This window comes from Mustela nigripes, chromosome 1 (genome assembly GCF_022355385.1).
Source record: "Mustela nigripes isolate SB6536 chromosome 1, MUSNIG.SB6536, whole genome shotgun sequence".
NCBI lineage: Eukaryota > Metazoa > Chordata > Mammalia > Carnivora > Mustelidae > Mustela > Mustela nigripes.
The window spans coordinates 270,195,839-270,220,477 of NC_081557.1; the positions used below are offsets into that span (position 1 = coordinate 270,195,839).

At 41.2% G+C, this 24,639-nt stretch overlaps 1 protein-coding gene and 1 pseudogene across 1 annotated transcript in view; both read right to left on the reverse strand.

Moving 5' to 3' along the window:
• Window positions 1-2,441: 2,441 nt before the first annotated feature.
• LOC132016180 (solute carrier family 25 member 36-like) lies at window positions 2,442-3,598 on the reverse strand (annotated as a pseudogene).
• A 1,284-nt stretch (window positions 3,599-4,882) lies between these two features.
• Window positions 4,883-24,639, reverse strand: part of HPSE (heparanase) — a 32,645-nt gene continuing 12,888 nt past the window's right edge. Inside the window, exons 4-12 of the mRNA XM_059386363.1 lie at window positions 20,170-20,343; window positions 18,033-18,201; window positions 17,685-17,732; window positions 16,898-16,991; window positions 15,930-16,036; window positions 14,718-14,832; window positions 12,034-12,152; window positions 11,280-11,426; window positions 4,883-6,455 (exon numbers count right to left, since the gene is read on the reverse strand). Of these exons, the coding sequence (XP_059242346.1) occupies window positions 6,296-6,455; window positions 11,280-11,426; window positions 12,034-12,152; window positions 14,718-14,832; window positions 15,930-16,036; window positions 16,898-16,991; window positions 17,685-17,732; window positions 18,033-18,201; window positions 20,170-20,343 (1,133 nt within the window). The 3' untranslated portion in view covers window positions 4,883-6,295. The remainder of the gene's footprint in view (window positions 6,456-11,279; window positions 11,427-12,033; window positions 12,153-14,717; window positions 14,833-15,929; window positions 16,037-16,897; window positions 16,992-17,684; window positions 17,733-18,032; window positions 18,202-20,169; window positions 20,344-24,639) is intronic.

The window sequence follows — 24,639 nt, forward strand, 5'->3', positions numbered from 1 at the left end:
GTCTCTTTCTGTCAAATGAATAAAAATAAAACCTTTTTTAAAAAAAATTCAGTGCTTTAAGTATGTGTTTTTCTGTTTAAACAGTTGCATCAATTTAAAAAAGTCTCCAAAGAAATGTTTCAGAGGCAAATTTTCTTTTTAAAATTATCTGTCATACATAAAGTAAATGATGGCAGATTGTACTTTGGGGAAAAAAAAAACCAAAACTAAAATATGCTTCATTGCTTCTTTCCAGTTGTTGCACAAAGAAACAAAATCTAAGACTCTAAGATCTTTTCTTCCAGTCCCCAGAGAATACTCACTTTTAAAATCTGAATATAAGGTCAGCATAAGTTTTACTTGGTAAATACAAACAGGAAAAGAATACATGTTCATCCTTGAAGGACATTTATTATGAATGTGCTAACACTAAACAATAAGATGTACCATAGCTGCTGGTTTTCATAGCATTCTTAGTCATTTGTGGTGTACTGAGATATTTCCATTAGGGAGAATCTCTTGTCATACATTCAACACAACTAATGTTTACAAATCTTTGTGAGGCAAATGGCACTATATTAGGCAATATAAATGGCACCTGAAAAGGCAGACACTATAGATGAGATTTTCTCTACAGGTCTAAGTTAGAAATCCCTAGATTTTTTTTTTTTTGGCATGTTTTTCACAATAAATGTCAAAGCTAAAATCACCATAAAAGGTATGAATAATCCCAAAGGTAATGAAACTGAATTTGCCTTTGGTCTCTAAAAAGATTGGAATATTTTTGTAATCCCAATCAAAGCACCTCAAAAACATCTAGTTGTGTTCATTATAAGGAGTTAAGGTGAAGGATTTTAAGAGGCACTGTGTTTCATCGGTGATAGCAGAGAAAGCTTGCAATGACATGCTACAATTTTCTGTGTTAAGGGCATTAGGGTGTACTTAGACACTCTATGTACAAAAACATTTATATTATTAAGGGTCTCCAAACACCGTATCTAAAACCCAGAAAAATGTTTTGAACATGGTTTCTGTCTAATACATGACCAGTGTTTTTAAAAAAAAAAAAAAAAAAAAATCTCAACATGGAATACTCTACTCTCAACCCCTTCCCAAAAAAGGCCACAAAGTGCATTCACAAAGTCATTCTTAAAGCCATTGCACAAAATGTACAGTTCATCTATACTGGAATGAGTGCCACACTAAAGTTTAATTGTAGATGTTTTATACACCAGTAAAGCAACATACGTAAGCAAAAGTCTCTTAACAGATTAACAGAAAACATCTTCATAAGGGCCATACATATATACATTTAGATATTAAAAGGTACAGTTAAACTCAACAGCGAAACGTAAAAGCTATATCCTGTTAGGAAACTTAATCTAAATTAACTTGAGTCTTTCTATGATTTACCATTCAAGAAATGAGGATAACAAATTTCTTGTCAAAAGCTATTTGTTCATTAACAAAACTGTGATCAATTAGAATCACTACCTGCTCCATCAGACAGCAGAGGGCCCCTCTTCTATGTTTATCCTGCCCCAGATATTTATAATGTCACCTTAGAAAAAGAAACCTTAGGGCAAAGCTGAAAATTACCATTTTCTCTACAAAATAAATGCAATCTATATTGATCTTCTGGAAATAATTTAATGCTTCAAATTTCTAATGTGAAGGCAAACAGATTCAGAAGTGGTGAATTTTTTCCACTTTAAGAAAATATCTAGATATAATAGATGATAATTCAAGTTTGTAACTACTAAGTCACTGACTAGACAACCACATTCATTCACATATTGTAAAGTTAGAGAAGATATGAGGATGTGCTGAAGTTACTCAAACGGCCAAGAATTAACATTTCACTGATTTCTTCTGTCCCAAACCATTACCACTGGGCTTGATATGTTAATAAACAATTTAAGTGTCCACATCATGCTCAACATCAAGTACCCGTTAGTGGAAGCCAAAACATTTTTAAAGCTAAAAATATGCAAGATCTTTTGACATTATTTCATTAGTTGTCAAAACTAGTGACTATTAATGACAAATAATTAATTTTAAAATATTCCAGATCCTCTCAAGGAAATGAAAAAGTAATACTAAGGGTCTCACTTATTCCTGTTATTTTACAATTTTACATGAATTACACAGAAGCCAGAGGTAAGACATTTATGACTGTCAATACTATCTTTGGATAGTTATAATATTTATACAATTAGGGATGGCTTTGTTTAGAAGACAGGAAAAATGCTCATGGAATACACACTGTATTCTGCCATAAATCAACAAAATGCAACTGTGTCCTGTGGACATGGTTGAGAAAATGGCAGTTTGGAGAAAGGTGTGCTTCTAATGGCTTTTTCTTAGAGGCAGCCTATGGATTTTTTTTGTTTTGTTTTTTTGTTTTTTCATATTACTGAAAAAGACCAAGTAATGTGGTTATCATTACTTTAATTCCTACATCCAAACTTCCACTTAGGCGTAGTTATATGTTCCCAAACGTTTTACTTCTGTCCACCGTGCTGGCTTCGATACTGCATGGTCCACTGTAATCTCTTGGTCTTCCCTCTTTATAGGGCAGCAGCTTGAAGTTGCTATCCATTGAGAAGGCCAGACCAATTTAGAGGTGGCTATCATAATGGCTGTGTTTGGAATCTGTCTCACCAGATGAGTTGTTAGATCACAGTAAAGAGACCCATAAACTTCTTGAACAACCAAAGACAGTGTCTGAGAAAAAGATCTGTATCTTGTTCCCTCTTCACGTAGTCTTGTTCTTACAACTTCATGTGGATATGCAGTAGCTGTGGCACAAGTTTTTGAGGTGGCAGCAACATCATTCCCACAAAATCGGATGCTTCTTTCACAGACTCTTCATCATTTTCCATTGTAGAAGCAATCTTATATTCCAGTAGCTTTCGCTTAATACTTTCAAAAATAACAAAATGGATAACCGTCTGATATGCCAGCATATGAAACAGACACACCCTATAAAATCCTCTAAGTCCATCTGTCCGATGCACTTTATGAATATCTTCAAAAGCACCCATTCGCTTTTCTCCACAGTTCCTGGCATCAAGCTGTAACCAATCTTTACAAGCCAAATGGGGTTGGTCGCTGTGATTGCAGTAAAACGAGGTTTAAGTTAGTCCATATTTCTACAGGAAGTGACCTGTGGATGGGGAGCATGAGATGACCCGGTCTCACTCTTTTCTCGGGAGAAATGTACAGTAAATGCCTGCCATTGCGGCTGAAATTATGTGCACCTGGGTAGAATGCGGATCAAATACACCGTTCAGCTTTTCCTCGCAGTTTGAGTAAGCGGCAGAGTATATTGCTCTGGAAGGATCCACCCCCGCTAAATTGGGACCTAATCCTCTGAACAAGAACAAGGCCTTTCTTTCTCCAAGATCACTTTTAGGCAGTGGAGAGGTCCGGGAGACACTACATGGTTGACACTGACTACAGCCATGGTGTTCACCCGAACTTCAAAGATATAAAGTGTCACAGAAGATGACTGCAGCCGTGTTTTTACAACTTCCACTGGACATGTCCAAATAGCTCCTTCTGTACCACCACATCCCTCAGCAAACAGATGCACCAGCGTGTCCCTCTAGGTCATTCTCTCTTCTGCATGTCCTTACACTCCCTGCGGCGCTGCAGCCGACCGCCTCCTGCTCCAGCTGAGTGCCCTCGACCTCGGAGGGAGAGCCTCATTAGAGATAATTTCTAAAAGACCCTTTAAAGGTAACGGACAATACCTTCTGAGGTTCAAATATCATTAACTTATTCTGTGTATTAAAAATCAAAATACCTAAGCTATCTTCAAATGTGTTCTTTGCTGTCATTAAGGAAACATCTCAGGGGTTGATTATTGCTGCTGCGTGCCAGACAGGACTGGGAGCACGGGGAATAGTAAGATGACTTAAGCTATTGTACCTCATTCTTAGGCGCCTAGAGTCAAGTTAGAAAGATAAAAGGCTACAATTTAAATGCTCCGGAAGCGCCATGGACAATGTACAACTGCTAAAGGAACAAAGAAATGGAACTAAAGCTCCTTAAAGGGTAGGGGAATTATGGAAACTGATGTTCGAGAAGGTCTTAAAAATGTGTAAGTTTGCCACCAAGAACGGAGAGTTGGATCAGTCTGGGTGAGGAACAGAAGACGGAGCATCACCAAAGGTACAGGGGCCTGGAAGTTCAGACCCCAACCAATGTGGGGGCAGGAGAACAGATACTTCTTTTATTTTTTAAGGTTTTATCTATTTATTTGACAGAGAGAGAACATGAGCTGGGGATGGGTGGGGCGGTTGCAAGAGGAGAGGGAGAAGCAGTTTCCTTGCTGAACCGGGAGTCAGATGTGTTGTGAGACTCAATGCTGGGAGCCTGAGGTCATGACCTGAGTGGAAGGCAGATGCTTAACTGACTGAGCCTGCCAGGTTCCCGGGAGAACAGAATTTTTGGCAAGAGTAAGAGTAAATTTTTGGCAAGAGTAAGAGGCTGAAGAAAGAGGCAGGTGCCAGGTTATGGAGCACCTTATTTTGACAATAAGAATTGGAGATCCATTTAAGAATTTTAAGCAAAATCAGGGAGAACAGTTAAGAGATTATTATAATAATACAATGAGAAATTAGGCTTTAAATTTGTTAAGTGGCAGAGGGGACAGGGGAAAAAAAGGACCAGACTTTGATCATGATTGAATCTACATGATAAAGGAGGAAACTGTGTACCTCAAGATCTCTTTTCAAGGTCAACTCTTCTTGAATAGGGGAGGTGGCAAGTACCTATAAAAGGTAGCAGGTGTTAGCAGTGCTAAAAGAAAATAAGGCTTGTAAATGTAGGGATCTGTACACTTAAGGGTTTTTTTTTCAGGCTTAAGTTTTATTAAAAGAATAATCATACAATATTGAAGTTATAAAATTACTTTATTTTAAATGTGAAAATTTAAAAACTGCTTATATATAAAATTTAGGGGTATTGAAACATCCAAACTCCAGGTTCTGTCTTTAGCTCCTTAGAAATGTACTTAAATTTGATTGGGACAATATTCCTAGCAGGCATAAATATAAAGAGAATTATATTTCTAAAAAATTAAGTCACAGGTGAAAATAATTCCTTCTGTCACTGATAAAAGCACTAAACTATAGTGGTCAGTGCCATAGAATTCCCAGAAGCCTCTCATTCCAAAAGATTATGAGGAGGCAATTACAAAGCTCTCAATGATGTTGGCAGTGACGGGAGGATGGCCGTGTGACCCATTCCTGACCAATAAGACATGAGGAGACGTGAGGGGAGGTTTGCTGAGAGAACTCTGGAAGGGGTTCTTCAAGTCTATGAAGGAGAGGCAGAAAAGTTGCTCATCTCTCGCTGCCGCCAGGTCTGAATGGATCCATGGAATAACTCCAGCCATCATGCCACCAGCTTTGGCTGAAGCCAACACTAAATGTGGCAGAGCAGAGAGATGCAAGGGACCTGGTTCCTTGGTGACATCCTGAGCCCTTGCTACTTGAACTTCTTGTTATGTAGGTTTATAAAAGTCCTGATGGTTTAAGCCATTTGCATGATAGTTTTCTGCTACTTGCAGCCAAAAGTTTCCCAACTAAAACAAGAACTAAAAGTAGATTAAAAGTAAACATTACCAGGCGGCTATAATGTATTGAATTACATTTTCTCTTCCCGGCAAATCAATTTCATTTACAGTCATTGTAAAATTTCACTTGATGTTTAACATAATCCAGTCCCTCTGAATTGTCGTTAGTTTTTTTTTGTACTATCACTTCTGTCTGTTGTGTCTCACAGTATTGTCGACAAAGAACAGAGAGAAGAGAAGCAGCAGCTGAATTTTAGGTAGTAGGATTTTAGTAGAATGTTTAGGTGAAAGAGACTGTCTCTCATTTATGGACAATTTGAAGATTGTAGCAGTAAACTCTTCCCATAGAGATAGAGTACAGAATAAGGAATTCTGCAATCTTTTAATAACTGTTTTTAAAGATAAAAACAACTAAGCACTTTCTTAAAATTAATCATATAGCCCTCACTTACTTGCCTTCTGGCTGGGGAGCGTCCACATACCTTTTTAATAACCTTAAATAAAAATAGAACATGCAAAGCACTAAGCTAGTGTTTGGCACAGGGTGTCATTAGCAGTGGTCTACAGGGAACAAAGGGCCATGCACAGAGAGTGTCCCAGGGTCTGTGGAGCTCCCACCAGCCTTTGTCAGGCACCTCCTTGCCTTCCTGTAGCTTGTGTTCTGCTTTCCTCTCACCAATAAATACACTCGAAAAGTTCTATCTCGGGGCTAGTGTATGCCTTTCATTTTCAGAGGCAAGCAGTAATTTTGGCATTTCTTATCACAAAAAATCCATAAGAGAAAGCTGGCAAGCCCAATGAACTTCCTGGACGGAGAGCTTTTTCTGTCAGAGCCGGGAGGGTGTGACCATCCACCATCCTCAGAGTTCGGCCGTTGAGCTGGACCGATCTGCAAAGAGGAGAGACACACCCAAGTTAGGCCACTGTGGGAGCTCCACCTTCTCTACAAAAGTCCTGATGTCTTTTTAAGACCAAAAAAATGTGTGACAGCTTATATTATAAAACTCGTGCTTTACTGCTATATCAGGTAAATATTTGACCCAGATGATCTCAGCTACACCGGGAGAGCTGAGTCATTGTGACAGAGATATGGCCTGCAAATCCTGAAATACTGACTGGCTGGCCCATTACAGAAAATGGCACACACAGGAGGCACTATGACAGAGGTACGAAAAAAATAAACATGATGTAACTTCTTGATTTGTGGCAGTTTCATCTGATGGTAAATAACGGGAAAAGTTCCTGTAAAAGGCAAATAGAGATTCCGAACTGAAGTAAATTTCACAAATTTAACATTAAAGATGGCAATGAAATTTCCTCTTCATAACTGTGTCCATAAACCCTCTAACTCCCCATTCCCCAGGGTGATATGCATTCATTTGCATAGCTTATGTTGTTAAGATATTTTGGAAGAATGTATATTGCTGGAGTGAAACAAAAATAATTCTGTTTCACTAAACCACAGATACCCAAAAAATGTTATGTTTTCTTTGAATTCAAATTCAAAACTGAGCCCCAAAAATGTGAAAAATATTTTAAGGACAAGTGTTATTTTTGTGCATATTATTATTTAAATCAAATTAATACAAGCTCACAGAAATAAATCCAATACAAATATGGGCTTATAAAGAAAACTGTTAGTCTGCTTTTAGTTCCACTATAGTTAATCCCATAGTTCTAAATGATGCTTACATCTCTATGATCTTTTTCTCAAGTGCTTTTTACATAATGAAAAAATTTTATTGTTGAAAATTGGTTAATGTCAGACTTACAGGTATGTCATATGCATAATACATGTATACACGTAGATCACTTACAGGAGTGCCTTGCATATAGCGAGTACTGCAAAAATATTATCTGTCATCATCATCATCAAAGTAACCTGCTGATTTATCATGACCATTTTTAATATTTTGATACATATTCCTTCATCTCTCTTCATCTTTTTTGTGTATATATACTCATATTTTCATTTAAACAAGAACAGGCATACAGTACATGGTCTCTTAAAACTTGATTCTTTTTCCCTGAGCACATCCTAACAGTTGCTCACATACCCCCATTGCATCACTTTAACAGCTGGCTGTACGGGATCCCGTCGTGTGAGCATATTAGGATAGTAATTGTCTAGTGTTAGACATTTGGTTGTTTCCAATTTAGAATTATTTTAATTTTCATCTTTAAAAATCTCTCAAACTCAATCTTCCCTAAGTATCAGTCAGCAGAAAAACTGGTTTCCATTTAACCTTGGTTAGCTGCCCAGCTCTGGGCTCTGTGCTTGCAGATGGAAGAGGATAACCATGATTGTGCCAGGGCCCATGAAGCCCGCCCTGCATTTACACTCGGTGCACACGTGCATGAGTTGTTTTAGTGCCTACATTACCCCCATTTTTAGAAGGGATGGGGGAAGAAAGACCATGACCATCATCAGGAAACCACAAACAAAAATAGGCCTTGAAAATACGTCTAAATGCCAGTAGTCAGAGCTGTTCTGCATGCATTTTGAGACCTATTTTCGAGGGTACATAAAAAAGTTGCAGGGGGGGAAGAAGTTGCAAGAATGATTTAGGACAGGCCACAGAGCTTAAAGGTGATCTCATCATTGTCCATCAACAGTGTTTAGGGTTCAGAGTTCAGATGATGAAATACAGGCAAGATAATACACAAGACCATCTGGCAACATGTTTAATCAACAGTAAAAGTAGCTAAAGGTAGTATCAATACACTGAGAATAAGCTTAAAGCCGTGGATCATTTCTGTGTTAGGCTGGGTAAATCAGGGTAGGATTTTCTCAAGGGTAGTATCTTGTTTCATATTTTGAAGTTAGTAACATGGTGACAAGAAATAGTAGACATGTTTGCCAAGTTTCAGGTGAAACAGAGCTGAAAGGAATTAGCGAAATTTTTCTGGGCAAAATTTATCTGAGATAAATATAAAATACTGCTTTTTTGTTTAAGATATATTCCCTCAAATATTTACTAAATACTTACTACACAGGACCTTTTGTAGACACTATACAAGTTGTTCAACTAAACACAATTTTTTAAAAAGGTGATCATTGTTTAACCCTCTGAGGTCATTAGAATGAGTAAGTGTGCAGGTGAACACTCAGCAAACTAACCTGGGTAAGTTATGCAACATTTTATTTTATTTTAATTGATTTTTTAAAAATTTAACAGAGAGAGAGAGACCACAAGTAGGCAGAGAGGCAGGCAGAGAGAGAGGGAGAAGCAGGCCCCCTGCTGAGCAGAGAGCCCGACATGGGACTCGATCCCAGGACCCTGAGACCACAACCCAAGCCGAAGGCAGAGGTCCAACCCACTGAGCCTCCCAGGTACCCCTATTTTATTTTATTTTATTTTTTTTTACAACACTTTAAAAGAGAGAAAAGTATAAGTGATGTATCCTCATCAAAGAGAACTTAGGGTAATAAAACATCCACAATTTCACCAATTTTCCATTACTAAGCATGAAATGTGTGATCAGAATGCAATGGGCTCTGATAAATACAGCAAAGAGAAGAATCATTGAAGAATTTGGGCACATTAAGCCTGGAAAGAACAATCTAATTGTCCTGCAGACACTGGAGCTGTTCTCGGGAAAATTAGGAATTTGGCATTATTCACATTAAGGGCCGCAAACTCAAGTGCCCACAAGAGCCAAGGAATTTATATGTGCAAGTGCAGGAGGACAAGGTCACAGAGATAACAGGGTCATGGTGGGACTAAGGAGAACCTGTCTAAACTAAACAACCACAATTTAACTCCATCTATTTGGGAAAACAAGCCCAGAGTTCCTAAAATATCTGTTTAAAACTTTTTTTTAATGATTTGCATATTTATTTGGAGGGGACAGACAAAGGGAGAGGGAGAGAGAGAATCCCAAGCAGATGCCCTGCTGACTATGGAGCCTGACACGGGGCTTCAACTCAGGACCCCAGAACCTGACCCGAGCCTAAACCAAGAGTCAGATGTTTAACTGACAGCCAGCCACTCAGGTGCCCCTAGAATATCTGTTTTTATTTTTATTTATTTATTTTTAAAAGATTTTATTTATTTGTCTGAGAGAGAGAAAGAGAGAGCGATCACAGGCAGGTAGAGTGGCAGGCAGAGACAGAGAGAGAAGCAGGCTCCCCGCCGAGCAAGGAGCCCGATGTGGGACTCGATCCCAGGACGCTGGGATCATGACCTGAGCCAAAGGCAGCCGCTTAACCAGCTGAGCCACCAGGTGTCCCTAGAATATCTGTTTTAAAGAAAAGCTAGTGCTCGCTTCGGCAGCACATATACTAAAAAAAAGAAAAGCTAGAAATCCAGACACTTTCTTCGTTAGCAATTTTTAAATAGTTACAACTTAGTAAAGATAAAAATTAGTGCATGCCAACCTCCCTTATCTGAAAAAAGAGAAAAAAGCCCTCTAAACCCACTTGTGCACAGGCACGAGGCATAGTTTCTAACCTCTGCTCTCAAGGACAGAACTAAAAACGGCAGAGGAAAGGCAGAGAGAGACGTTTCCCTTGTCAGAGAGGACGGCTGCTGGGAGAGTGGATCCAGCGGGATCCAAGAATCAAGCAGAGCTGAGTGGCCTGCACACCCCATCTAAGGTTGGACTAAAATATCTAACACTCTTCCAACTCTACAACTATTACTCTGTGACTTCAGAAAAGCTTTTTCCTTGTCAGCATCAGATGCAAAAGTACCCAATTTAAAAAGTCAGAACCCAAATAGAAAAAAAAATGTGTTAACCAAATATGCATTATTTACATTAGGGGGAAAAAAAGGTTTAAATGGCAGGAAAATGGATAAGTAAACCATGGTATTTTATAAAACATCTCTTTCTCTCTCTCGGACAAATAAATAAAATCTTTTAAAAATAAATAAATAAAAATAAAAACAGATATTCTAGGGGCACCTGAGTGGCTGGCTGTCAGTTAAACATCTGACTCTTGGTTTAGGCTCGGGTCAAGTTCTGGGGTCCTGAGTTGAAGCCCCGTGTCTGTTGAATATGGTCTTTTATAAGACATATCCAATGACTGGCTTTTAAAAACCAAAATGTGGGGTGCCTGGGTGGCTCAGTGGGTTAAGCCGCTGCCTTTGGCTCAGGTCATGATCTCGGGGTCCTGGGATCGAGTCCCACATCGGGCTCTCTGCTCAGCAGGGAGCCTGCTTCTCTTAAAACAAACAAACAAACAAACAAAAAAACCCAAAAATATGCTACAACTGACTTCAAATAATCCACCGAAAAGCTACATTTCTGAGCATTTTTTTCTTTCTTTCTCTAACCAGATAAAAACACTACCGTCACACTGTGAGAGAGTCACACTCAGCTCCCGTGGTGTAACATGTATACTGACCCCACACCCTTAGTAGCAATTAAAACATAGGTATGTTTTGCTTTAGTGACTGCGTTACCAAGAATTATAAGTTTTTGTAGAGGAGATAATCTAAATGCCTTGAGGGCATCTTGACCTATCAAATTGTTTCGAAATGCACACTGTTCCCTAAGATAACTGCAACTTGTGTTCATATCCTTCTGCTTTGGACTCTAGGTGAGTAATATGTGTACTGATAAATATTCATAGATAAACTTCCTGAATATTAGGAATTGTTAGAACTTGAAATAGTTGACTTTTTCCCCTCCCTTGCAACACCCTCTATTCTGATAAATACCAGTCCGTTTGGTGAAAAGTTTGAAATGAGAAAGGAAAACTACTCACTTGGAAAGCAATCCATCAGGGCCTAAAGGTCTCATGAGGTATTTGTCCACTGGTTTGTCGAATAGATGACGGGGCAGCTGCAAGCGTTTGGTGACGTTATGGAGGTTTAAGGCGTACAGAGTTAGATCTCCTTCTTTATACCTTGGGCTAAAAGCAAATAGATTAACTCCCTAAAAATATTTATCTAACTTAAGCAATTATGAACTCAGTTACAAACATAATCATGGATACTAAGTATTAGTCTCTGTAATGATGCTGGGCCATTTTATCCTTCCTTTCATGATTAGGGTAGACAGCTAATGTGGGCCTATTTGAACACACGATTGAAACAGCTGCCCCTCATGCTGCCATTTTCTGGATGAGAACATTCTGAGGTCTTTGCTGCTTTGTCACGCTGAGTTGCTAGGAAGCTAGTCAGCCCAACCCTATTCAAACCTAGAGAGGTTAAATAATAAACAAAAAATTTTGTGGATTCCTAGGAATTCAAATTATAAGCCAGTAAACAGGAGCCTTTCCTAACCTTATGATAAAACTAAAACAAGTAAGAAAATTAAATCTATGGACACTTTTCAGAATTTCCATCCAAACCATTCTCTTACTTCCTAGTGGGTCCTCAGTATTTCAAGAGTTCCCACTCACCAGAAATCATGGGTGGCTTTATTTTGACTAGAATTATTATTTTAGTATCATCCTATCAGGAAGAGCATATTACTGAAAGAATCGTTAACTGGTCAAGGGTGTGTCACATACTTACTGGTTGACATTAGTGCAATGAAGGTATACTCGAAGTTTACTTCTGTCTGGACCTTTCACACTTGCCATAAACACGTTGGTGCCCACCAATTTCTTGAACAGAAGAGATAGCCAATAATCCTAGTCGTGGTGGTTGGGTAGAGAAGGAATAAAAATAGATTTTTTTAAAAAGAGTTTATTTATTTATTTATTTGTCAGAGAGAGAGAGAGCGAGCACGTGCACAAGAAGGGGGAGTGTCACGGGGAGAAGCAGGCTCCCCACTGAGCAAGGAGCCCAATGCGGGACTTAATCCCAGGTCCCTGTGATCCTGAGCCAAAGGCAGATGTTTACCCCAACCGACTGAGCTACCCAGACATCCTCCAAAATAGATCTTTACTTAAATTTCTTTATTTAACAAAAATAGCATGAGCAAATACTTAATCCTACAAAGATTATCCTAGAGTATTTAAATGACTATATCTTTTTGATCCATGTTCCCACCATGAACCTGAAAGCAGTTTCTTGTTTGCTACTTTTTATCATTGGAGGACTAGATCTGCACAATTCAGAGGGCCATGACCACTAGGGTCTATACCTCAAGAATGTAATTCATTGCTGAAGGAGTTTAAATATTCTTTATTGCCTATCATCCAAGAATTCAAAGCAAAGCTCAAAGCAGAACTTTTAGATACACCTGTATACACACACACACACACGCACACACACACACTAAGGCAAGTCTTTACCATAAAACATCTACCAGTTTATTTAAGAGATTAAAATAATTTCTGTTTTTTAAGATTTTTAAAGAATTTTAAGTAATCTCTACACCCAACATGGGGCTCAAACCCATAACGTGAGATCGAGAGTCACACGCTCCACCGAGTCAGCTAGGCAGCTTTAAGATAACTTTAGAACCTTATAGCCCCCTTCCTGAGTAAAGTAATGGATGAGGCAATGGTCATTACTGGCTATCAAGATAAAAACAAAACAAAACAGAGAGAGAGAGAGAGGAAGAGCGAGAGAGGGACAACCAGACATTGCGCGCCTCTTGTGGGAAGCATGTGTTATCTCCTGGGAAGAATTATTAAAAACCAAAAATCTGAATGAGCTCAAGCTTCTAGGTCTAACTGCCAGTTTACAAGAAACAGAGGAACTTGCTAAAGGATAGCATGAGAATGACTTTAGCAAAATCCAGAACATGGGAAACACTATAGAAAAAATTACCTTTTTTTTTTTTTTTTAAAGATTTTATTTATTTATTTGACAGAGAGAAATCACAAGTAGACGGAGAGGCAGGCAGAGAGAGAGAGAGAGAGGGAAGCAGGCTCCCCGCTGAGCAGAGAGCCCGATGCGGGGCTCAATCCCAGGACCCCGAGATCATGACCTGAGCCGAAGGCAGCGGCTTAACCCACTGAGCCACCCAGGCGCCCCAACTACCTTTCTTTAATTAGCAAATTCCACAGGACCGAAAAAGGGATGGGGGGGAAACTTGCAAACCAACAGACTTAAGAACTGTTTCAGCCAAATGCAACAACACATGGACCTTGTTTGTGTCCTGATGTGAACGAGCCGACCACTAAAAACATTTGAGACGATAAGAAAAATGTGCAACGCCCACTCACTAACCATTCCGTGATACTGAGAGTTGAGTGTGAGTACTGTACAGTAGGATAATACCTTACGTTTGTGGAAAGGAGATACACACTGACTTCTTGACGGATACGGTGATACGGCTGAGATTAGCTTGAAAGTAATGCAGTGGCTTGGAGGCGAGGAGTGGGGAGGACTAGAGGTTGAACACGAGTGGGGATTTATATGCTTTTCTCTCTACTTTGAAACTTTCCATAATAAAAATTGTGTCTTTTTTTTTTTAAAGAACGCTACTCAGTTTATACCCCAAATCTTCCTTCTTCAGCTGAGGAAATGTAGACTCAACAGGGCAATCACATTTTGTTTCTCTGCTTACGTTCTAATTTTTCGTTCACTGGAGAGGAGTAGAATGAATTAAGCATTTACAAAGGAGATCGAACTTCACTGTGGTTTGGTGACTGTTAGAGTGGGAAGCATTTGGGCCTCAGAGCTGGGATTTGCCTGGGATTCTAGAGTAACTTGGGACAGTTGTGTGACCTCCCCTAATTACCCAACCTTGTCTCAGTTTGAACTCCCTCATCTGAAAAATGGATCTAAGACACTGCCTTGCCAGCTTCCAGGATGACTATGCAAATCAAACACGAAAAGACCTGTAGGGGGCCTGGGGGTCTCATTCAGGTGGGCATCTGACTCCGATTTCAGCCCAGGTCATGATCTCAGGGTCGTGAGACGGAGCCCACCTCGGCTCCTCGCTCAGTGTGGAGTCGGCCCAAGATTCTCCCTCGCCCTCTGCTCCTCCCCCTTCCATGCCCGCGCCCTCTCAAATAAATAAATAAATGAAGTCTTTAATAAAATAAAACTAAATCGAATTTTAAATCCCATACTACATCCCAGGTGGCCCACAGTAAAAACATTATTCTGCCTCTCAGTTTCTTCTTTTGGGACACACAAGTATGAAAACCGATGGTCACTAAGGTTTCCTCCAATTCGTCATTTTGCGGATTGGCCACCTGCTGAACTACCCAGAGGACTGACTGTTCCTGGGGGCAGGTACCGAGTGTGCTCAGTGTACTCCCGGCTATCGCGGCAAGGAGGAGACGGCGGTCACTTACAGGGAGAGGTTCGAAGTTTTCCTCCACTAAGTGGTAGTTTCCGGCCCCGAAGAGCACTTGCCTCATTACCACCTCTATGCCCGTCCTGGCCGACTGGCCCAGCTTATCCAGCCACCTGGAACAGAGTGCGGCCCAGCTCGCTTCAGGTTTGGAAACCAGAAAAACCCAGCTCTAATTACAGGCTATTCTGATAGACTCATCTATGTGGGAGGAATTGACAGGAAGTCACAACAGTGCTCATGATTATAAACAAGCCACTCCAGTGAAATGCAGACTGCCCTTCCCCCGCATGTTCCCACACCCGAGCATGATAGCAAACCCTCGAATACTATTAATATGCCACAGGAGTTTCTTTCAGGGTAAGAAAACATCTGCAAAGCAGAGTGGACAAATTCTCACCCTACAGGCAGTCTCTCCCCACTCCAAGGCCCACGTGAGGAAGAAAATGTTGAGGAAGAAAAGGCAGCTTGTAGTCACCAGGAGTAAAACGTAAAGCTAGTAGAATCACACCTAGACTTCATGACTATCTCCTTGCGCGCCCTCCGTCTTCAGCTAACGGCAAGACCAACATCTTGATTCTTAACTCTCCACCTCATGGTCCCATGAGAAAAAAGGACTTGTTCTTTATTCTGGATTCACAAGAATGAGGTTAGGAGGGGGACAAGAAAAAAATCTCTGTGTGGGGATATAGAACTATTGATTAAGACGGTTGATCGAGTTCTGGAATCTAAGTAAACCAGTTGTTTAAAGGCATCAAGTCTGTGGTGGCTGGATGACGAGGGTGATTTAGTTTAGTCTTCAGACTCACTGGAGGCTCCCCTGCGGTGACCTCACACTTCGATTCTAAGCGCCTTGCGAATCTATGAAGAGAGCTACAGGTACACTAAGGATCCCTCTCAGACTCAAACCTCGAGAGGCGCTCTGACGGTCTCTCTCGGAGGATGGAACCCTTGGCATATTTATGGGCCATAATTAAGGAACAGCACTTCTAAAGCAACTCATTCATTCAGTGATTAATTTGGGACACCCGTTCGAGATGTCCAACAAACATGCGTAAACACGTTCTTGCAAAATCTGGCATGAGTTATGGGTCTCAGCCATAAAAACCATCTTTGATCAGTTTTTTGGTGATGAGCTGCTTCAGCAGAAGCTGTTTGATAAAGGGCTGGGAAGACGTCGCAGCCTGTCCCACGGTGGTACCGAGGCACTCACATGAAGCCGGCCACAAAGGTATTGGACAGCAAGGGCGCTCCCCCGCCGTACGCAGAGCTCGTTTCTCCTAACCAAACCTTCTTGTGGGGTCGGGTCTCCTCAACAACCTGCGGACAGGAGAGTCCCCATTGTATTTGCGAACAACCGACCAGCTGTGGTGCTGCAGATTAATGACGCTCAAAACCTTGTATTCCCAGACCGATTTGTCCACTACGGTGACAGAACATGTTCGTGGCCATTCAGGTCTCGGGCAGTTTACTTTCGTTAGAATACTCAGTGTGGAAGGAGTTTAAATCATCCCCTTCCTATGGCCTTGGAGAGTTAATTCTACCAAAGGGCTATTGGGAGTGTTTTTAATTTTTAATCAATACACATGGGTGAGGCCTGATGCTCAGGGGACTGCAGGGGAGTGAGTCAAGGAAACATGGAACCGCGTCCACGGACGGAACGAGAATCGGCGAGACCACGGAATAAAAACTGGCTTCGTGGACGTCCCTCCTCATCTATGGCTTGGCCTTCGGCAGTATATGTCACCTGTGGTCAGCTGTGGTCTGGAGGCAGATGGCCCTCCTTCTGTCCTGTCACCAGGAGGTCACTTCATGTCTGAAGGCATGGCAGACAATACGCCTGTCACGCGTCTCACTTCCTCGCATGTCAGAGGCATCATCTCATCTCACAGGCCCCAAGAAGAGTGAGTGAGTGCAATAAGGTGTTTGAGAGAGACCGTATGCACGTAACTTCCAGTGTAGTGCAGTGTTAGAACTGTTCTGTTCTATTACTATTGTTGTCAATCTCTTACTGTGCCTGATTTATAAATCAAAGTTTATCATAGGAAGGTACCTGTAGGAAAAAGTATTTATAGGGTTTGATATTATCTGTGGTTCCTGGCATCAGCTGAGGGTCTTAGGCCATATCCCCTAGAGATAATGGATCTCCCTCCTTTAGGAAAAAAAAAAAAAGACTGTTACCTGGAAAACCTTTTGCACAGATGAAGTAAAAGTGTCCAGCACATCAGGGTTTAGGAAATCTTCTTTGGTAGCAATTCGTCCATTCAAGTAGTAGCTAAGTCATTCAGAAAATATTCAGAACAAAATAGCAAACCTGCTTCCTGCTCTTAGGTTAACCAGCCATCTGGCTCTCCCTCCGACCTCTCCCCACCCCGCTGGTACACGCACGAGTATCTTTAAAAGGCGCAGTTCCAGCAAGAAGAGACCAAGATGGAAGAGGATCCAGTATTCTTTCCGTTTTTTAAAAGATTATATTTATCTATTTGACAGAGAGGGGGGAAAGAGAGAGTGCAAGCAAGGGGAGAAGCAGGTAGAGGGAGAAGCAGGCTCCCCGCTGAGCAGAGATCCAGAAGTGGGCTGGATCCCAGGACCCCGGGATCCTGACCTGAGCCGAAGGCAGAGGCTTAGCGGACTGAGCCCCCCAGTCAGTTATTCCTCTTGAAAAGACTGGAAGGGCAGGTGCTTGTAGGCTCCCTGTCCTTTGGCAAGCACACTGATTTTAGCTACTTATCTGCTTCATGATTTCAATGATAGTGTGCCTTGATCTTATAGAGACTACCACATTATTTAAAATAAAGTTTAAATTTTTGTTTTACTAATATTAAAAGACTAGTACAGTGTTGCTTGAGAGATTGTTTCTTACTTGAACTATGTCAGTTAGCAGTTAAATGGAAGTAATTTTTTGAAGCTAAGTAGTAAGTAAAACTAGCACTAGCTTCATAGCACTAAGAGCAGGAGATGTACTTACTGGTGCCATGTGACCGAATCAATCACTTCTCCCCCAGCCTTCAGGAAACTAGAAGAAAAAGTCTATTATGACCTTTACTTAATCTTCATATGCACAGGGTTTTATTTCCTAGATATGGTTACTGCCTTAGCCTCAGGCAAACACAAACTTCCTAACTCTGATACAAATTGTATTGAAGGTTCCACTGGCCCTCAGATCCTTGGTATTTGGAGCCCGTCAATGTCTCCTCTTTTGGGAAAACATCTGCTTTGGTGCAAATGGTTTAATAAGAGGCGGGCTATTGAGAATTCTCCATCAGAGAGAAATACTATTTTTACAAAGAGCAGTTCTGCTTCCTCTGGTTCCTACCTCCTCAGTATCTTGACAGTCTTTCCGCGGGGCTGGCCAACATCAGGACCATAGAGATTTGAAGTTTTGAAAGTGGTTTTTTCTAGAAGTTTATGCAACTTGACAAAATCTTCTCCTAACTGCAATCCATCGATGAAAATACCAGCCTTCTTGCGGAAACTGTTAGGTTCTGAAAGACAGCAGTTCTCAAGGTAGTCACGTACCTAAGAATTTTGTATTTAAAAACAAACTTAAAATGGCATATAAAAGCACAAAAACATTTCCCAGTTACAAAAACTTAGAATTCAAAGGCAAGGGGCTCCTGGGTGGCTCAGTCCTTGAGCCTCTGCCTTCAGCTCAGGGCATGATCCCGGGGTCCTGGGATCAAGCCCTGAATCAGGCTCCCTGCTCAGTGGGAAGCCTGCTTCTCCCTCTCCCACTCCCCCTACTTGTGTTGCCTCTCTCACTGTCAAATAAATAAATAAATAAAATCTTGAAAAAAAAAAAAAAGAATTCAAAGGCAAGAAAAGGAAAACCCTGCATTATGAAAAAGATATTTCAGTTAAACACAAATGCAATTGACACTACTAAAGTGTGAGGGAGTATTATCTTATTATCTTATTATTATTAAATTTATTATTAAACTTACTATTAAACTAATGGATACTCGGGGAATAGTCTACATCCAGTATTTAATAAAGTGATTTCCTTAAAAAGGAGAAAAAGTTTGGGTAGGAGGGAAGGCGTTGAAAAACTGATTTCTACAATGCCATTAAAAGCCTTATGAGACTGTTCATTCACAGATTGTCTGAGCAGGTGAGCTGGGAAACAGCCAAGCTGCAGACATGGGAGGAGGCACAGAAGTGCTCAGTCTGCTTCCCCAAACACCTCGTACAGGCTCTCCCTTGGCCCCTCCTCTTTCTCTCTGGAAAGCAGACCTTTTCCTTGCAAAGGGGGCCCTAGGAAGAGGGAAACATGACGGCACGGATCTTGTCCCTTCCTCCGAAGAGCAGAAGGAGTGGGGGCTGGGCATAGCAGGAAGGAGGGACCGAGGGAGAGAGATGGGTACGGACAGGTTCAGGTGACCCGTCACTCATGTGGCTGTGTTCTCCGAAGTCACTCAGCATCTCACTAAGGTACAGTCCCCTCTGCCCCATGTTGTGTTCTGTGCTTCCCTCGCCGGTTCCCTTCCCCGCAGCAACGTCGTCCCCAGATCTGCCCTTAGACATCACTATAGTCCATGGCACTACAGACTTGTATCTTGCTTGTTTGCTGTCTTGTCGGTCTGGCTCCCTCCCTCTAGAACGGAACTCCCAAGAAAGCAGGGACCTTGCTCTGGAGCCAGACTTTCTGGGTTCAAATCCCAAATCCTCCAGTTGTTAGACCAGCATCACACAGCTTAAATAGCTAACTAATAGCTAAATAACTAAACTAAACTTAAGTAGCTAACCAAAAATTAACCTGTGTCTCTTCTGTCATCTGTAAAATGAAAGTCATCATTGTATCTGCCCCAGGGTGGTTATAAAGAGAAAATAATACTTATCAAATGTGCAGAACAGTGCCTAGAATGTAGTATGTGCCCATTGTATTACTGCATCTCATTTCCCATTTTAGTTTCAGTTCCATTGGCTCATGTTTAAATGAATGCAGCTAATCACTAGTACTTCAGTTAGAATTGACAAGTTCTTCGCAAAAAGTGGAGAAGGGAACCATCGGGAGCTTGACCCATTCTGTACTAGGAACTTGTAGCTTGAGCACAGCGTGGTGGTTGGGAGGGAGTTGCTGAGATTTAACTGACACATGAGAAACAGAGAAAGAAATGGAGAGGTAAGGGCCCAGTGCTGCTGAGTGTAGCCTGCCAACCGTCACAGGGCTAAGTGATCCTGAAACTCAAGTGAGCCCAGGAGCTGGGGGAGTGTCTGCGTCCAAGCAGTTCTCTTCAGCTCAAGCGTGACATAAAGTAGGATTCCCAACAGGTTCTGGGACACGTAAAGGACTGTCCCGCCATAAGCAATTCCAAAAACTGCGTTGTTGGGCACAGCTGCAAGTGTGCCAAGCCAAAAGTGTATTTGCTAATGTTAGAAAGAATGTCATAAATAGGAACAACTAAGCCAAAGGGGAATCTCCTTGCTAATAAAATGTTCCTGGGGGCACTCACCATTGCCTAGTTCCCAAGAAATGTTATAATTCTTGGAAGAGCAATAGTCCAGGAGCAACTGAGCGTTAGAACTGTTCCACTGCAAATCCGCTGTTCGTAGTAAAGCGTTTAGCCCAAAGATCAAGTCCAGTCCTGAGCAGTTTGCAAAAGAATACAGCATATCCACGGAACTTTCTAGAAGAAAAATATTGTAATTTAATGGCTGGGTCAGCACTACAATATTGAAGGCCTCTAGGTTTGTTCTCCAGCGAATTACTATTTTGGTTGTTAAACTGAAGGAATTACAGTCCTAATGAGTGATGACTATAATTATAAATATGAGGCAAATTTGGACAGGCAAATTAAATAGTTAAAAATCAATAGGACTTCATTTACCTCAGCTGTTGATTCAACTTTCCATGCTGAACCACGTAAAGTATCAGAAACTTCGGTCTGGCCCTCAGGTTTTGTTCAAATGACCTCAGGGGAACTCAAGCCCAGGCCAGACAGTCAGTCATTAGTTAACGTAAGCCACACTGTTCATAACTGAAACATCTCTGCTCACAAACTCAGTCACAAAATATTTTGGTAAGTTTAACCGTATTTAAAACATTTTTTTGGAAAATTCAGGTATTAGGTTTATTAATCTTAAATAAGTAAAATTTGACATTAAAAAATTGGCCTAGGGCAACAGATCTGTGGATTCTAAACAACGTGCCAAGACATTCTGGCAAGCCTCATGAAATTTCACACACAGCTGTCAGATTTAGCAAATGAAAATACAGACAACAGTTAAGTTTGGGCTTCAGATAAACGAGGAATAATTTTTACTCTATGTCTATGCAATATTTGAGAAATACTTACAGTAAAAAAATTAGTTTTTCTCAAATTCAAACTCAACCAAGCAGCTTATTCACACAGGCACCACTGGATCCTTTAGATGCGCAAGGGAAACATCGGCTTTGTTGGACACAAGAACTATTACTAGTAGGTTCTTGGACCTGACAACTTAATAACAGAAACTCTTAGGTATTTACATGGGGCTAGGTAAGATAAATTTAAAATTAAAAAAATTTTAAAAAATTGGAGTCACTTAAGTGCCATAAAGGTTTGGGAACTTTTGAGCTCAGCTTTTCTAACCACTGGCTACTCTGAAGTCACTTCTTGAGAGTGGCAGCGATGTCCGTTTGAATATCATCTTCAGGTTGGGTATCATACGCACAATAAGCCTGTAATTTTCACGTATATTTGGAGTTATTTGTTGACTGGAGATCCACTCTTGAGCTCTCCTCGTTTAAAACAATCTAAGTGAGTTACTGGGCAAGCGCCGTAGAGTGACCCTCGGTGTAATATTGCCAGTGGAGGCTGGCGGGCAGGAACATCCCTCGCGAGGCGTTTGAGGTGTGTTAGGTGTGTGCTCTGTCACCCACATCCGCAGAGCCTGTCTGTGATCACGCAGTTACGGACGGCAGGGTGGAAAAGCTCTCCAGTCCTGTGGCCCAGCCTTCTACTGGATCCTGAGCCATGGCTGGGAAGGCACAGAGCCTTGGGACTGCTGAGCTCTCCCCAAACTGCCACCCTCATTTTCCCTCGAGGAAACTGACCCCCCAAGGAAAGGAGGTGCTTTGCCCGAGGCCACCGAGATATTTGGTGGGAGCGTCGTCACTAGAGCCTGCTGTAAAGGGTGACTCGACTGTCCTGTCACAGCTCCAGGTTGGACATCCATCCTGCAAAACTGCGCTGCAGGAAGTCTCCCGGACCAGGAATCCCAAGGCCTGAGCTCCAGGACACACTCCCCACTTACAGACACAGTGACAGTGTCACTGTGTGACAGTGTCACTGTGTGACAGTGTCACTCTGTGACTGTGGCTGTCTGCTCCACCTCAACCGCGGGTCCACGATCCTGGAACTAGCACCGGGAGGTGTCTACTCACAAAACCGAGGTTGAAATGACATGGATCAAAACTCACTGTGAACCATAAAAACCTTCACAGATATTAGGGACTATCACTACCTAGTCCCTTTGTAGCATTTTCAAAAAACCTAAAATGCTTGCATTTCAGAGTATTTATTCAACTCATACTTGACTCTTTGTCTATTTCATTTTTCCGAACACACTTGGAATGTATATGACTTAAAAAACTATTATATTCTTCCTACAGCAGAATAGTAACATCTAGAATAAGGGCTAAATATTACTGAGTTGGAATCTACTCTTTAAAAAAAAACAAACAAAAACCCAGTCAGCCTACTCTGTCCTCAAAATAAGAACAATATGAAAACTCACAGCTAAGGGGTACCTGGGTGGCTCAGTCCGTTAAGCATCTGCCTTTGGTTCAGGTCATGATCTCAGGGTCCTGGGATCGAGTCCCGCACTGGGCTCCCTGCTCAGTGGGGAGCCTGCCTGCTTCTCCCTCTCCCTCTGCCTGCCACTCCCCCGCTTGTTTCTCTCTCTCCTTCTCTCTGACAAATAAAAAATAAAATTAAAAAGAAAAGAAAACTCACAGCTGATTTTCCAATTCCCAATCATTACCCTTATTGTACAAGAGGATGGAAAGACCCTGGGACAAGGATAATCTACGGACAAACTAAAACTGGCACCGATTCTGTCCTTCGGGTTATGCCATGTCTGTTTACTTAAACGTGTCCACTTTCAGTGGGGAGTGGCTGATGGAGGCGGAGGAGTCAGGTCATGTGGAAGAGAGGTGGGGAAGAAGGAGAGCAAAGAATTAGCTCATTAAGTATCTGAATAAGGAAGTGTCTTCCTGCAGTCACACCCAGAATTACATCTGTGACACTGCTTCCTTTTCCTACCTAAACAGGCTTACACAGGTTAGTCTCGTGACAAATGTTTTTGTCATCTTCTACTTAAGAGAAACCCATCATCCAATGGGTCGTATAATTAGAAAATTTACCTAGATCTTCTAGGACACCTGATTTAAGGGTGTGGGCCACTGACTAAGCAATTAGTCAGTGCCGTGATAGACACATTTGAGGACAGTGACAGTCCTTGCCACCACAGACCTCTGCAATCTCCTCCATTGGACAATGCCAGCTCAAGCTCCTCAGGCGTTACCAACCTCCGCCGTCAGGGCAGAACAACGTGTGGGAACACCTACGGGCTTCTGAGATACTTCTCCCTATAATGAGTTGGTGTCTACAATAAACAAAAGACATTCCTATCTATGTTTCTAAGACATGTATTTTTAGATGAAGAACTTCAAACCAGGAGTCAAACGTTTCCAAATATAAATAAACTATCCATATTTGTTAAGTATTTTAGTCATAATGATGTACTATATGGTGACTAACATAAAATAATTAAAAAAAAATAAATACATACTTTAGCCAACAGGATGGCTGCAGTTATAATGACCTACTTACATAGTTAGTGAAGGAATTTTCTTCTGGTGTAGGAACTATGAAGGTCCTAGTCCCAGCGGCAGGGTAAGATGTGGAAACCTACCATCTTGATTCCAGAAAGACTGTGTAAGGTAGGAAACTGATAAACTGGTATAACATTTAACATGATGCAAAATAAAGTAGAAATCAATAGATTACCTAACACCAGGCAGTCCTCTCTTAGCAGACCTGTATTGTAATGATTTATTATAGGTGACGGCTTACTGCTATGGGTCTCTTGTATTCTTGTCATTCCCTTCATGGGATGGAGACAGCCCTGCATTCTGCAAACTTCCATTCAATCATAGATCATGTTATTAAAGTGTCAGAGTGGTTCACCTTTCCCCCTTTAAAATACAATAAATCATTTAGAGGACTGCATTATCTATTAACATGTAAACCATTTTCTGATTTCCTAGGTGTCACATCTTTTCTGTACTTTATAAATAAAAAATATTTTAAAAAACCCACTGGATATGCTTAAATCCAGATAGTATACAGTAAAACCTTACAAAGACAAATAATCTACTTCCAACAATGTGCTCTTAGAGATGCCGAGTGACTCAGATTAGCTACAAGGTCATTTATTTTTCAAAAATTAAAAGACAGTTGTAGGGTATCTGAGCAGGTTATTCCCTTAACTGAGAGCTGGGGAACATCATCCCTTAGTTGGGTTTAAAACAGCAACTTGCAGATAGAAATATTTTTCATAGGTAAATAAGGATCGCTTGTTTCAGGTGTTTTAAAGCCCTACATGACAACATTATCCCATTCTGAAGACTCGATAACTGTTTCAGTGAATGGAAATAAATTCGTGGGTCATCAAGCTAGGTCTATGTCTGCAAAGCCACAGTGGAAAGAAAAAGAGAGAGATGCTTGATGGCCAGCACTGTCCGCTTTGACTGGGGCTTCCACTGCCTAATGGTACAGCAACTCGTAACAGGGGTTGCTTTGGGAGAAGACATGGAATGGATGAAGATGTGTGAATGGTTTTCACAACTTGCTCTTTTTTCCCCTCAAGATTTATTTTTACTTTTAAGTAATCTGTACACTCAGCATGGGGCTCGAACCCCCAACCCGGAGATCAAA